The sequence below is a fragment of the Pinus tabuliformis genome, chromosome J (genome assembly GCF_031772625.1).
Source record: "Pinus tabuliformis cultivar Carrire ecotype Pingquan chromosome J, CPIR1, whole genome shotgun sequence".
NCBI classification, from domain to species: domain Eukaryota; kingdom Viridiplantae; phylum Streptophyta; class Pinopsida; order Pinales; family Pinaceae; genus Pinus; species Pinus tabuliformis.
In genome coordinates this window covers 616,275,602-616,292,364 of record NC_142295.1, presented here as the reverse complement: position 1 = coordinate 616,292,364, position 16,763 = coordinate 616,275,602, and the positions used below count along the sequence as shown (strand labels likewise).

Below are 16,763 nucleotides of genomic sequence, written 5' to 3'. Positions count from 1 at the left end.
GTGCAATGTTTGGTCTAGTACAGACCATTGCATACATCAGGCTACCGACTGCACTTGCATATGGAACATGGGACATGTCCTCTTCCTCTTCTTGTGTCTTGGGACATTGTTCAGCAGATAACCTCACACCTACAGGAATAGGAACCTTCACCGTTTACTATCCTACATATTAAACCTCTGCAATATTGTCTCGACATACTTCCTCTGGTTTAACCAGAGCTTCCTTTTTGCCCGTTCTCTTTTAATTTCCATGGCCAAAATATAGTTTGCAGTACCAAGATATTTCATGTCGAATTTGGAGGACAATTGGGTCTTCAAATCCTGGATAACTTATTTGTCATTTCCAACCAGCAACATATCATCCACATACAAGACCAGATAAATAACACGGTCACCAATTAATTTAAAATACACACAATGATCTGCTTTGCTTCTAGTAAAGCCAAGTCCTCGTATAAATGTATCAAATTTCTGATACCACATCCTTGGTGACTGTTTTAATCCATACATAGACTTCTTTAACTTGCCTACTAGTTCTTTCTTACCCTTCACCACAAAGCCTTCAGGTTGCTTCATGTAGATCTCCTCTTCCAGATCCCCGTGAAAAAATGTTGTCTTCACATCCATCTATTCTACCTCAAAATCAAAAGCAGCAGCAACAGATAAAAGTAATCTAATAGAAGTCACCTTGGCAACAGGAGAAAAAATATCACCAAAATCAATTCTCAGCACCTGGGAATAACCTTTTGCTACCAACCGAGCTTTGTATTTCTCCACTTTTCCTTCTACATTTGTCTTCTTTTTGAACACCCATTTGCTTCCAATGGGTTTCCTTCCAGCCGGCAACTCCACCAGATCCCAAGCCTCATTTTTGTGCAAAGATGCCATTTCATCAACCATGGCCTCTTTCCAGAGTTTTCGATCCTATGAATCCACTGCTTCCTTTACAGTTCTAGGATCATCATCAGTAATAGACAAAGCAAAATTTGAATAGAAAGTAGATGGACTATACCTTTCTGGTTGCCTTCTTTCTCAAACTGATCTTCTCCAGCCGGAGTTTGTGGCTCTTCATCTTCTGATTCCTCCTCTGTTGTAGAGTTTGATTCTTCCTCCTTTAGCTCAAGCTTTATCTTCTCAGGTTCCTTTGGTTGGACTTCATGTTTAATAACATCTTTCACCTCTCTAAACACCACATCTCGGCTGTACACAACCTTCCTTGTTACTGGATTCCAAAGCTTATAACCGTTCAAACCATCCTTATAACCAATAAAGATGCATTTTTCAGATTTATTATCCAACTTGGTTCATTTCTCCTTTGGAACATGTACATATGCATCACATCCAAATACCCTCAAATGTGAATGAGAGGGTTTCTTACCAGTCCATACCTCTTATGGAGTTTTATCCTCCAACGTTGATGAAGGTGATCTCTTGACCAGGTAACATGATGTTTCCACTGCCTCTGCCCAGAATTCCTGTCCTAACCCAGCACCACTGAGCATGCTTCTTGCCCTTTCCATCAACGTCTTGTTCATTCTTTCTGCAACTCCATTTTGCTGAGGTGTATATGGAGTATTCTTCTGTCATGCTATACCACACTTCTTACAGAATTCTTCAAATTCCTTACTGCAAAACTCTCCACTGTTATCTGTCCTCAGCACCTTTATCTTCTTCTCTGTCTGGTTTTCCACCAGAGCCTTGAATTCTTTAAACTTGTCAAAGACTTCAGATTTCTTCTTAAGGAAATATATCCATGTATTCCTTGAGAAGTCATCTATAAATGATACATAGTACACAGACTTACCCAGTGACGGAACCTTCACAAGTCCAAACACATCACTATGCACAAGCTCTAATATCTGTTTCGCCCTCTTACTTCCAGAGGGGAAACTCACCCGATTCTGCTTCCCATATACACAATTTTCACATAAATCAAAAGAGCTATTACTCGTACCTTCTACCATACCTTTACCATGAAGTATTTGAAGGCCCTTCTCTCCAATATGTCCAAGCCTTTGATGCCACAACATGGTCCTCTCTCCAAAGACCACTAGATTTTCTGCTCCACTTTTAGGAACCACAGAACTGTTGCACCCATAAACAACAGTGCTACCTTGCAGCTTGTACAGAGTTCCAGTCTGAACTCCCCGCATCAATACCAGTGCTTCCCGAACCATCTTGCAAGTATCCTTCTCGAACACTGTTTTTACACCTGCATCATCCAACTTGCTTACAAAAATCAGATTTCTGGCCAATGCAGAAAATATGTAGAACACCTGGAAGTCTTCTAACCCTTCCACCTTGCAACTTCAACTTTACTTTTCCACGACCAATGAATCTAGCCTTCCTGTCATCCCCCAAGAAGACATCACCGCCATCATATTTCTCATACTCGCAGAACCACTCTCTATGGGGAGTGAAGTGAAAGGATGCACCTGAGTCAATCAACCATGCCTCATGGTCTACATGTGTACTTGAAGAAGCCAAGTACACATCCCCACCTTCATTTGAGATGGTTTTTTCCTATGTAGAAGGAGCATCATCAGATCCCTTTCCTTTATCAGGAGCTTTAGATTTACAGTCCCTTTTGAACTGCCCTTCCTTTCCACATTTCCAGCACACCACCTTTACAGGTTTTCCTGGAGATTTAGATCTCCCTCTAGATTTAGATCTACCACTCGATGACTTATTTTTTTTTTCTGTTCTGGGACCGTCCTCGTACAGACAAGGCATCACCATTCTGTCTCTCCATATTTTTCCATCTCATCTCCTCCATTAGCAAGGATGAGACTATTTCATCAAAATGCAAGGCAATTTCATTGCTACCTATTGCAATAAACATACTATCCCACGAATCTGGTAGAGAACACAACAAATTGATGCACTTATCTTCATCTGAAATTTTAATATCAACAGATGCTAACTAACTTACCACTGTATTAAACGCATTCAGATGCTTTATCACCAAGTCTCCATCTTTCATCCTCAGGTTATACAGCTTTTTCTGTAGGAACAATTTATTCACTAGATACTTAGATTGGTACAAAGTCCCTAACTTGTCCCACAAAGCCTTTGTCGTAGCTTCTCTTGATACATTCAGCGATACTCAATTTGAGACACACAATCGTATCTTGCTCTTTGCCTTCCGATCCAACTTCTTCCATTCTTCATCGGTCACTCCCGTTGGTTTAGTACCTAGATCTACCACGATCCACTGATCTTTATCCACCAACAGATCCTCCATCTTGAGTTTCCACAACTCAAAACTCTGACCATTAAATTTCTCGATCTCTATCTTTCCACTGCTTCCCATCTTCTTTCACCACCAGAATTGATCTCGCAGATCTCCCACTGAACAGGGTCTACCACAGGTCCGAGCCAAACCCCTCAGCAACAAAGGCGTCCCCTTGAAGCCAAAACAGCTCTGATACCAAATGTAGGTTTTAACCCCGTACAGAAATTACCCGCATATGAATTCTAAAACACAGAAAATAAATAATGCGAGAGCAGAACACATAAAACACATATACATAGAGATTTTCCCCTGGATCCCAAAACTAGAACTACCGGCTTGATTTTTCATTATGTTCCTTTCAATGTTATAATACATATTTATACATGTCGAAGCATCCAATACCATGGATCGAAAATCATTGCATCCAATACCATGGACCGAAAAACCATCACGTCCAAAAAACACGTGTGAAAATCATGCACAAAACCATAGGTGGGTCCACCAACCTAACATAGGGTCCAAAATCAAAATTTTCCGGGGCGTTGCCCTGGACCCCATAAACTGGGGTTACGGGTGCCCCTCAAACCCCCTGTTAACTAAGTGGAAAGAATATAACACAACCCAATACTAACTAAATAGGTTGTATGAGAGGTGATGCTACTCATGTCATGGGATGTTGATGCCTCTTGGTTATTGTATGACTGGATACCTTGTGGAGGTATCTATCTTTGTGCCAAGGTCTGGTTATTGTGAGATAGGACAACTTGTGGAGGTATCCATCTTTGTGGCGAGGTCTGGTTATTGTGAGATAGGACATCTTGTGGAGGTATCCATCTCTGGGGTGAGGTATTGTTATGGTGAGATAGGATATCTTATGGGGGTATCCATCTCTAGGGAAAGGTTTCATTATTGTGTGGCCTATTTGTGTGGGTTTGTTTTAGTGTTACTCTTGCCACATGGAATTGTGTAAGGTATTGACAATTCTTTGTGTTGTGTAATTGAGAGCATATGCGACAATAACACCACATGATTTTTTCTTGGTTTGAGAGGTGCTTATAAGGGATCTTGGCTAGTAAGCGGAAGATATCAATGAATCTACTCAGTTTACGACATTTATTGATCAAATGATTGGGTTTGTCGCATAATATGCACGTAATGGGCGACTTTCTTTGCCAGGTGCTTTTTTATTGCTTTTTGCCTGGTCTAGCCTAGTGATGGTGATGGGAAGTTAAATGAAAGGATCCTAGCCATTTTTTCTCCTCGAACACGCATTGGATATCTAGGGGTCCTTCTTCGCAAGGTGGTGGGGTGGGTTTTGTGGATTTTGTATCTGAGTCCAATAGATTGGGATTTTCCTTTACAAATTTACGTATGAAATCTGTTGTTTTGTGGAATTGAGGAAGGTGAGGGTACCTCCATTTACGATGGTTCTCCCCGCAGATAGTGTATATGTGGTATTGCTTCCTAGACCTCTTTCTTGCATCCTCCAGGGTGTTGGGTCAGACTTAGTAGCGTGTCCATAATTCTAGACACTAGTCTACCGGATGGGTAGGGTCATCACATATAGCACATGGTAAAGTGGAGGGGTAAAATTATGGCTTATTCCATCCTCGTGTGTTGTAGGCAAGTGCAGAGATAGATGATGCCTCTTCCTGTATGTAGAAGATGTTTTGGAATTTTTCATTCTATAGAGAGAGGATTAGCTCTATGGACTCATTGTTCATGGTTTGGATGAGACCTTTTAGCATATTTTGGAGTTCAGGGATATTTGGAAAATGGTGTGTAGTGTCCATATTTATCGCATATGGCACATGCATGATTGGTGCGTACTTCCTTGTTATGTAAGGGTACAACTTTCACTCCTTTGGTGGAGCTAAGGTTACCAATGTGTTGGAAGCATTAATTATTTCTTTTATTTCATCTATTTCAGGACATATATGAGTTGGGTTCCTGAAATCCTCACATAATGCGCAACGTTGTATGGTTTTGGAGGATTTGGAAGTTTCTCCTTTTTTACCATTTTGTTTTTCTTTTCTGGTGACTCCAATTGTGGTAGGTGTTGGACATTTTTGAGTAGGGGTGCTCCTCTGGAATGGAGGTATAGGGAAGCTCCCTTCCTACATGTGTCCTGACTTAGTTAACACAGTCATGGGGATCAGGTACCAAACTGGTATTGCAAGAGTCATATGGCATGGTGTGAGACGAACCTAGGTGGGGGACGTAAGAAAGGGGTTTGTGTGATTATGGGAGTCCCAAGACCTAAATTATTTAGTTGCAAGTGTTGAGGTGTCTAAAACTGATTCTGGTGTTTGGGCAGTGTTTGATGAAGTCATGATGCAAACTAGTGCTCCGGTATTTGGGGAAATCTCTTGTCTTAACAGAGGGTCTCCTGGGAATGTTCCTAGGAGGCTTGATGGCTTAAACTAACCTAGGTTGAGCTCAGTGTAAGTAGTGACCACTTCTTGGGATATTAAGGGAAACACGCCATATGGTGTAGGTGAAGTTGTCTTCTCATAGTATGTGAATTGATCAATAGTAATGACCTTCCCCTCATGGGGGAACATCATGTTCTGAACACTGATGAGGCGAATGTGAGCATTCCGTACATATATCTTTAGCCTAGGAGGATGTTGTAATCCAACTGGGCTCTGAGTAATTCAATGTCTAGCACAATTTTTCTAGCCAACTTAACTGGAACGCTAGGGTATATACCAATGGGGGAGAAAGGGTGCCCATTGTACACTCTGAGTGTTATGTCAAAAGGCTTAAGTTTAAGGGATCCTAATTTTTTCCAAATGAATTTGGACATGATGCATGTGGAAGCCCCTTCATCGATGATGCAACTATGCATATTAATATTCTAGACTAAGACAGGGATTTGGAAGGTGATGGTGGAGGGTAGCTGAGGAGTAGCTTCGTCCAAGTCAAAGCCCATGAGGTATGAATCGGACTGGGTCAATTGCATCTAAAGTGGAAACTATGGCTTTCCGCTAGGTATGTCAAATCTACAAGACTTCAAGTGCTGACATAGATGATGGCGACTGAGCCAAGTCATAGATTATGATGTAACTGTGGGAAGCTCTTGAATTGGGCCCTGCACACTGTAAAGGTTCTTTAACCATTTTGGGCATGGCATCTATGGGAAGTCGTGTAATGGTCAATGGTCCAATAGGTATAGCTTTAGCCAAGGTGGAAAAACTGGGCTCTAGGGTAGCCTCATAAGTATGATTCCTTGTTTGCAAGAGGAGATCCTCTCCTGTCATGAAGATATCATGGTTAGGAGTATTATTGAGGTTCCCTACAAATGGGTGAGCTTGGGAAGTTTGTTGCTAGGTGTTAAAAATTCCCCCTACTGTCTTATATCCTTTTTCAATCGGGAAGCTGGGGACAATGATTGGTATAATGGTCATACTCCCGTAGATGGTTCATGCATGATTAGTCCAGAGACTAGTGTTCTTGCCCTATTTCTGCGAGTTATTATTGGCCATACCCTAGTTTTGGTTCTGGTTGGGGTTGTCCCTTCCCTATACCCTTGGCGGTTTCTGCTAATTGCTACCTCCCTGCTCGGGCTCTCCCTTTGGATTATTTTTTGGTTGTTTCCTAGCATTGTTAGAAGAATTAACCAAATTTGTTTGTTCTTCTTATTGATGCGATGAAGTGAGATATGGTTGCACTAGATTTAATTGTGCATTGTTTTGCTTTGGCAGGTTATTCTATTGCAGAGTTGGTAAAGGAGAATATTGGTTCTCCTATCCCTGGTTATCGTACTGGTTTAGGGGATCAAATGTTTTATCCATACTCGAGGAGGAGTATGGATTTCCCTATGGGGGATGATACAAGACTCCTTGGGGGGGCTGGTGTTGGTTAACCGTGTTGCATATATTTTGCATAGGTGCGGGTTAACCATTTTAATACCCAGTATTTTGTAATGGTGGTGTAGCATTGTAAGTTGGTCCATTCAATGGATACACAGGGTATTGAATACTACTGTTGTGTTGTATTTGGGATAGGGCCCCAATTAATTCGTTAGTAGTATTGGATGCGCCTGTTATTTCTCTATAAGATTGCAGGCACAGGGCATCTGGGAGTATGTGGTAAATGTACCTTGACTTTTTGTATATCAGCTCCAGTTTTTTGGCTTTATTGATGGCTTCCTCCTTGCTTTGTGAGATTTTTTTAGCCACGTCCTTTGAGATTTTAGAGGTGAGGGATCTCAAGAAAATGTCCAGGAGGACTTTATCTTCAAAATCAGTTTTGCACAAGCTATGGCGATTTCGCCATTCATGCATATGGTCCAAGATGTGTGTAGCTTATTTTTTCTTGAAATTGGTTAGAAGCTCCAACCTATAATCATGGCGGATTGGGAGTTGGAATAAAGTAAGGAATGCTTTAGCTAATGAGATAAAGGTTCCATGAGACGCAGAGGGTTGGTCTATATACCACTTCGCAGCAGGCCCTGTTAGGGTGCATTGAAATAGCCTTAATATAATAGTATCTTCTATGATATTGTTAGATGAACACCACAGGTGAAATTTCATGACATGGTTCCTTGGGTCTTCGCCCTACTTTCCCTCAAATTTTGGAATATCTGAAGGGAGCTTTGTGGGCATAGCTAGCCAATTTTGACCATGTCCGATCAGGTCAATTGTGATCTTTCTTAAATATGGGAGATTTAACGAAGCTAAAAATGGGATCTATGCATTTAATGCCATCGAAACATTATTTTGGGCAGCTATGTGAAGTGGATTCCTCTATGGGGATGTCACGGGAGGATTACCTTGATGGGTATCTCAGGGACTATCCATAGGAGAAGTGTATGTGCTCCCAAAGGGGGTAGCATGTGGGGAACCTTTAGGAGTGGTGAAGGGTGTCCCTTTCCATAGAGGAGTTTAGAGAAAAGTTGCACCAATAAAGGAAGATCCAATAATGGTAGTTGAATGACCTCTTCTTTGTCTAAACAGTGAGAGTCCTGGTACACCTCCCAATAATGGGGGGAGGGTTTAAAAATGCCTAAATCGACGGGGAGGTGTGAGGTACCCTATGGTGTCGACTTAAATTGTATGTTACTTTGATGTTAGTGTTGGGCAGAGATATATACATAAATAAATGCAAAATGGATCACATACATAAAGCAAAGTGAAAATATCAATGGTTTATTTTCCTTTATTAAACCATGTGACCAAGAAAACAAAAAGAAAAGGGTTTTGTTTGTTGCATATGATAAATATTCCTATGAAGACCTAATCATACTATCCACTCTCAAATTAACTGGTCCTTGTGGAGATAACCTCTGATGGGTCCTAGTGAAACGTCCCTAAAGAACTGGTGATGCCTTCGAGCAGCTGAGGAATCAACCAAGGTAATGGCAATGAGGGTCGAGTGCTACCTGCACCATCACTTGTAGGGAAGAATGTCCTATATTTGGTCACTAAGTATCTTCATTCCACATGAGAATTCGAGTCTGTAGCTTCCTGTTAATTTGTTACCAGTACCAAGCACTAGGTGGTTCAGGTAGACCCAAAGACTACCGCACACACTGGGCCTAAGCCGAACCCCCTTTGAATTGGGTCTCTGCCATGCTCAGGTTTTCTTTTCCATGGAATTGTTGAATGATTTTTAAGATCCCTATAAATTCAACAACTATATTTCAATGGTGAAGCATGACCATGGTGGCTTATGCGATGCCTACCCCCAATGGTCCTAACATGAAATATAAAAAAAAATTATGGTCCCTGTGGGGAAACTTAATTTCTTCAAGTTATCGTTGTTTTTAAATAGGCTTATTTCACTTATGGGGTGACTTGGTAATCCAAAATAGACTAAGTAACCAAAGATCCAAAAATGGATGGTCTTTGAGTACAAAGTGTATGGAGGCTTAGTGTGTGATGCAATGTGAACATACAAGTGTGATAAGATTTGGATATGTGATGATCCTTTTCAATATCTTTTTAATTACAATAGGTGTTGGTTGTTCCTTGAATGGAAAAACAAATTTGTTTGTGGATTATGACCCACTTACTTTTTCCTATTAAACTATGTTGATTTTAAGGAGGGAGATGGAAATTCAAATATTTTCAAGAAGGTTTTCATATGCAATCCCATATTCATCTTGGAGACACAAAGGAAGTAGGGATTACTCACTTTCTTTACTAACATTTGCTCCTAGTCCCAAAAAAAATTCTATGGTTAGTAATAAGATTCGTGGATAATGGCCACTTACTTTCTTTACTAATTAAGCTAATACGATTTGCAAAAAAATAAGAGAAAACTTTGAAAACATATGTGGATTATGGCCACTTACGTTTCTCCCTAATTAATCTATGTGTGTATTTGTTTGCAAATAAAATAAAACAAAAAGATATATAATTGCTTGATGAACTGGGATTCATTCAAGTGACCAGGGGTACTAAAAAGTAAATACAAAATGTAGAGGTGAAGGAAATTCACTAGAGGCTGCCAATCACCCGAGAAAACTAAAAAATACAAGCCTTTTTTGTTGTTTTTCTGTCTTTCATGCATGTTCTCTAGAAACAGACGTGCGCTTCGCGGTGTTCTAAGATATAGATGTGCACTTCACGTCTATCAGAGAAGAAAATGCTCAAGTGAGATAATTATGAAATTTCTTCACTTCCATGGGCTCAGAATAGGTCCAGGGGGACTGTAACAACTCTAGGGAGGTGAGGATCACCTTGAAGGATGTTTGTGTAGAGAGGAGATCCTGCAAACAATCACTAGATTAATGAAAAGAGATTAGTATGGTTCTCGTTGTAGTGTTTTTAGAGCACAAGCATACCATAAAACACCCCCTTAGTAGTGGATTGTTACCTGCAAAGGATCACAGTCAAAATTGGTGTTGTTAGTGGACAGACTTAAATAAAAACAACATTGTAAATAATGGATACAATGCATGCAAAAACATAAACTTAAACAAAGAGGTGGATGAACATAACAATGCTCAAATGGAGAAAACTCATCAATAATATATGGAAAAATATCCCTTTATTGATTGCTGGTGGTAGAGGTTTAATACAATCAAAATACTAGAACACTTGAAGAGAATTCCTTGAGCTAGGGAGCTCAATAATCCTCAGCAAGGATGTTTATTTTCCTCAATCTCTTTTCAAGTTTCTCCTCTCTCTCAAAGAGGTGTGAAGACTCTCCAAGGGGTGTATTTTTCTTCACTCACTAAGATGTTGGGTTTCGTAGAAGAAATTTGGTCAACATGCTAGTGCTCTTCACTTCCCTGGTTCAACAATGAAATGGTGTTTTTCTTACAAGAAATTTGGCCAACATAACAATGTCTCTTCTTTTGGCTCTCCCATGGCCTATTTATATAGATTTTTTTGAATACCTCTTCCCTCTCTTGGTACATGTATGATAAGGAGACATGAGTAGGACAAGAGGATCCAATTGAGGGCTACACTTCTCCAAGGTGACTCGAATTCGATTGTACTAGGCCAACCTCATATCAAGAAATCAGCTCCAAGTGTGTGGAGTGGTCCCGGACTATTGAGTCACTTTTTTTTACAACTATGCAGCTTTTTTGATGATATGTCATGCATGTGCATTTATCGAAGAAATATATGCGCAACCTTAATTGATTTCCTTTATAAATTCTAGACCTCAGGAGAACCTTTGATTTTTTGAATCTTTATAATGTACTCGTCTAGAAAAATGTCCACCTATGCATTCTGCTAGACACTTTTAATATCTTCTGGATTGTACTAGCAGGTGTATGATTTTCTAGTGTTAACATGTGGCATCTAGGAGGTTACTAGGCTTCGTCATTTCCAAGGAATGGATTAGAGTTAATCCATCTAAGTGTGAGGATGTCATTAATTTTCCTCCTCCACATACTCTTCTCCAGCTTCAAGAATTACAAGGGAAGATTAGTTTCTTGCATACATTTATTTCCAATTATGTTAATATCATGAATTTTTTGTGTTTATTGAAGAAATTTGTGCCTTTTGTAAGGGATGACCAAGATTAAAGATATTTTGACACTTTGAAACCATCCTTCTTATCTTCCCCATTTTTAATCCCTGTTAATTCTATTTGGGACTTTTTTCTCTATCTCGCAACCTCTGAATCATCCATTAGTATGGTTCTCATCTAGTAAGATGAGATGTGCAATGAAAATGTCATCTATTACCTTAGCAAAGTCCTTATTGGTGTTTAACTTCACTATTCCCATATTGAGAAGTTACCCTTGGTAGTTGTTTATGTTATCCAACATTAATGGCATTACATGCTCTTGTGAATGACCATGATGAGTGCTAAATCCAACCCCATGAAACATATCCTTAGTCAAAAAAACATTTGCGGAAGATATTTGAAGTGGATTGTTATACTTCAAGGGTTTGACTTATAGTTTGTTGTTTCCAAATCCAAGAAGTCATTGGAATTCTCTGAGTTAATTTCTAATTTACCTTGATTTGATGAAGAATTTGTGGTTGAGGACTCATTTTCCAATGAATCTTTATTCATCATTAGCTTTTATAATCCATTTTATTTGGATGTCATACTCTATATCTAAACTCAACCTTTTCAGTCTAAGTTGTCTTGTGATGAACATTAGCATATATAACATTGGGATAAGAATTACACTATCATCGATGATCTATATCACTATGGATTTTATTTAGTATTGCATAGATGTATTACTCATGAGGAGGTCGAACAAGTCTTAAATGATTTCCATGCCAGAGCATGTGGCAGTCATCTATATGGGGTTTCCACTGCTCAAAAAGTTTTACACACTAGGTAATTTTGGCCTTCGATATTTAAAGTGTATTATGGTAGTCTAGAAGTGCCACCCTTTTTAAATATTCTCTAAAAGGATGTGGGTTGACCCTATTGTACTTCACCCTATGGTTGATGTTGGTCCCTTTGCAAAATGGGGCATTGTTTTATTTAGTGTAAGCCAACCTTGACTAATGGACATTACTACATCATTATGGAATTGGAGTACTTTACTGAGTGGGCTAAGGACATGCCTACCTTCTCTAACATTGGTTCCATTGTGACATTATTCATTTTCAAACACATTATCACTAGGTTTGGGTACCGAGGACGATTGTGATTAATTATAGTTCTCTTTTTTTCAATCATATGATGAAAAAACTAATTGTTGATTTGGAGTTTCTCTAAGGACACTCAACCCCTTATTATCCTTAGGCTAATGGAAAAGTAGATATTGTAAACTATGTCTTGAAAACCATTCTCCAAAGGATGGTATGGAACCATAAGTCAAATTATAATCTTATGTTTTTTTCTACATTATGGGCCTATCAAGTCTCTGTAGAAACTGCCACAGGCTTCACTCCTTTCTAGCTAGTCTGTGGGGTGGAGATTGTACTACTCGGTGAATGTGGAATTCCATATTTAAAACTAGACATAGAACTATTACCTAACACTTCCATTGGAGAACAATGTCTCCTTTACTTGGCCCATATTGAAGAAAAATGTTGCTACATTTCCATAGCTAATGAGACTCATAAGAAGTTTGTCAAAGCTGAATATGACAAGTCTATTTGACATCATGTTATCGTAGAAAGGGAACTGGCTATGGTCTATGATTAGGACAATGAAAAGTTAGGTTTACGAGAGTTATAGACCCTCTAGTATGGTCCATATGTTTTTAAACGTGTCCTAAATAATGGGGACTATAAATTAGTGGATCATCATGGAAACCCTTTGTCAGAGCCTTGTAATGAGCTCTACCTCAAGAAGTATTATGTGTAAGTTTTACTATTGCATGGTGCCTTTACATATTATATATAATTTTTGGTGTGGTGTGCTTTTTTTGTGTGTTTTTGTATCCTTTTTTTTAGTGATTGCCTATGTGTGGTGCTTGATTGACATATGTCCAATCCCAGTTTTCAAAACCTAACTTCTATTTCTTGGTTTGTTTTTCACCCATTCATGAGCTAGTGAGTTTAAGGGGCATTTTCCTTGGCCATGCGACCAACAACATTGTTGAATATAGTGTCGATATTGAGCTCTAGTTCAAGGCTATTTCCCTTGGTATTGATAATTTTTTTGTTAAACTTGTCTTGCAACTCATGGTATCTCAATTTAACCATGTCTATTATGTGATTAATCTTGTGTTGTTTCGTCATTACTTGAGGGTACATCTCTTAGAATGTTATTTTGATACAATTAAATACATACACATTTCTCGAGTTTCTAACACATTGGTTAATTCATTGAATAACTATGTATTAGCATGGATTTTTTCCCATTAAGTGTGTCAACCATACATCCAATATATTCAACATGAACATAAAAAAAAAAAAAAAACATCATAATAATGACAAGTACATGTGAACACCACTACAACCATAATATATATATACATTATATCCAAAATGTGTCTTTTTACATCATGAAATTTTTGGGTACATTAGTCAAAATCAGGTGTTCGATTCCCAGGCTCATAGACCACTACATATGTTGATATATCATCCTAGGAATAGTAGCCTGAGAAAACTAATCCTTTACAAGTTGGCAGTAGCATAACATATCATGTACTATATGCTAAAGGGGGCCTTGGAGATGAACAGAGAAAACCCCATGGTGTTCCTCTGTAGGTGTGGAGATATCTCATTAATCAATACAGGTCATTATATACCCAATTTCAATTCCTCCACATTATGTGTGAACTCACACAACTCATTGTTATCCTCCCCCTCCTCCTCATCAAACACTTCACACCCAACTTGTGCAACAATTATTCCTCGACAATGCAAGGGTGACTAACCTAGGGGTTGAGTTGGTCCCACGTCTACATACCAAAACAATCAATTATAAGTGACTATATATCCATACAAAATCCCAAAAAATTACAAATTTAAGAAACCCAAAAACATTCAGATATCACAAAAATCCATTAAATCAAAAAGAGAAATTATGAAAATGATGGGGAAGGTATAAATAATTACCTTGTAGAAGTAGATCATTCAATGATGGCATGTAGACTCCTAGATCACAATAAATTTTCTTGGAGGCAAAAACATATTTTGTCTACAAGTTACATTCTCCACCACCAAATGAAAAATTAAGCTTCATTTTAACCTAATTGCTCTATATAAAGCACTCACGAGTTCACATATGTAGGAATTTCTTCCCTGTATTGTCCATTTTCCTTCAATAGATCCACTAATTTATGGTTATGATCTTGTTTTTCATCAAGTTTTCTTCACTAATTGATACGTGTCTATAGTATTATGGAAGACATTGGTTTTCAAGCTTGCAGATTATTAACATTCCATTACTATGACGAGCCCTAGGTGGCTTTTTTTGAAGTTTGCATGTAGGGCTAAATCATTCTTTTCCAAGTCTATCACATCATTGACTATCATTTCCATATTCATTGCTCCTTAGGTTTAATCCCCTTAGGTTGTAACATTATCCACTCTTTATTTTCACATCATAACTTGCATGATAGATATTTCCTACACATAGATTCCCTATTTTAGCACCTCTTTTCCATATTGGTATCCATGTTGCATCTTTTTATTATGTTGGAACCTCTCCTTTTAATTTTCCATGACTTTGAATATGAGCCTCATGTACTCTTCTTTGTCATCTTCTAGTTATAACATGGTAGGATTCTTTCATTGTTTTTACCTTGCAATAGTCGTTATGCGTGTTGATTTTCAAACAACAAATGCAGCAGATTGGGTCCAATTAGAGGAGGCTCCTCTTTTAAGCCTACATGACTTGAAGAACTTTGAGAGTCAAGCAAGCGAAGAAGTGGGAGGAATTGCTTCTAGTTCTCACTCTTAAGATTCTTAGACTCTTAGTTACTGGTTTTTTTCTAATTAGTATGCATTTGTTTGTAAACTTTTAGAAGCAGTTGCTTCTAGTTCTATGTAGTCACTAGTTAGGAGTCATGACTCAGTACTTTGGACCGTGTTTGGAATCATAACATATATGAGATGCTTATTCATTCATGATATTTTGGACATCTATTAATATTATGAATTGTTTGGACATGGCTTTATTGAATATCAAAAAAATGATTTTTTTAATTCAATATATGTGTATATTTTTATTTATTGAATTCACTTATTTTTTCCCAATTTTTCCCCAATCCTATTAAAACTCTTATCTCTTTTTCCTTGCCAATTTATTGTCTATTTCAAGTCTGGTAACATTTATTACAAGTTTCATTCTTCACTTATGAGTGTTAAGGTGTGCTAGAGAGTGGCAATGCATGTTGAGGAGTGTTAGGGAGTACTAGGACAACACAAGGGAGAACTAGGTCAAAATGCATGGAAGTGAATGAATATGAGGGTGTGTTGGGGAGTGTCAATCATTACTAGTTGTCATGCCAAGGAGGGAGTGACAAGGTATGCTAAGTACGAGTAATGCATGCCAGAGAATATTAGGGAATGTTAAGAAGTTCTAGGGTGTGCTAGGTAGTTCCAGGGTGAGATAACATGTGTCAAATAGTGCCAAGACATGCCAAGTGCTAAGACATGCTAAGATGTGTAGGGTGTTAGAGTATGCCAATATGTGTCAAGGAGTTTCAAGGCAATAAAAGGAATAACTAAGCTAAAATTCAAGGAAATGGACACATAAGAGGGTTAATAAGTTGGGACTTTATCTTTTTCAAAAGGGGCATGCTAGGAACACTAATAATATGTTCCAATATATGCCAAGTGCCAATGTGTGCCAAGAGTTAATAGTTGTCAATGCAATATTATGCCAAGGACTTCCAGGGCATGTAGGGACTAATGGGAATGCCAACACATGATAGGGGAGTGCTATGCTATGTTATGGCATGCCAACATGTGCTTGGGCATCCTACTCATGGCAAGATGTTCTAGGTACAAATATGTTCCAGGTACAAAGATGTTCCAAGACATGTGAGGTGCCAAGGAATGTTAGTGTACTATTCCAAAGCATGTTAAGGTGTGCCATGAGTTTTGAGGAGTGCTAGGTCTCTCTCATTAATAAAATTGGAAGAGCTTGATTATGTATTAAATAATATAGTTCCTGCACACACTGGTGGAACTTTATTTAAAGGAAATTTTCTAGACAATAAACCTAATAGAGATGAATCATGTGTTGACTCATAGGAAGACTATATTCTTATGACTTGAGGGAAATGATACACACTAATTACTTCTTAACAAATTGACTGACTATTATAACCACTATGATCTTGGACACATAATGAAAAAGACTCCACAACAATGGTCTTAAATTGTTATATTTTGACAAAAAATATAGTAACAGGTACATAGCGTCATCAAAAAATCATTGGAATGATCAATGATGATGAACATTTTTTACCATCACCAAAAGTAACCAAAAATAGCATTGGTGAGGGTCAATAAGAGATCATCACTAGAAGTGTCACCAAAGAGAGAATTAGTGATGGGCCTTTAACGACCCTCACCAAAAGTGTCACCAAAGAGAGAATTAGTGATGGGCCATTAATGACCCTCACCAAAAGTGTCATTGAAAATGGCTTTGGTGACAAACCTTAAAGTACCATCATTATATACACTTACAA

General features: G+C 38.4%; 1 protein-coding gene across 1 annotated transcript in view; it reads left to right on the top strand.

Moving 5' to 3' along the window:
- Positions 1-7,103, top strand: part of LOC149228460 (WAT1-related protein At5g07050-like) — a 53,345-nt gene extending 46,242 nt beyond the window's left edge. The window contains exon 4 of the mRNA XM_089380787.1: positions 6,943-7,103. Coding sequence (XP_089236913.1) covers positions 6,943-7,103 — 161 coding nt within the window. The remainder of the gene's footprint in view (positions 1-6,942) is intronic.
- The last annotated feature ends 9,660 nt before the right edge of the window (positions 7,104-16,763 follow it).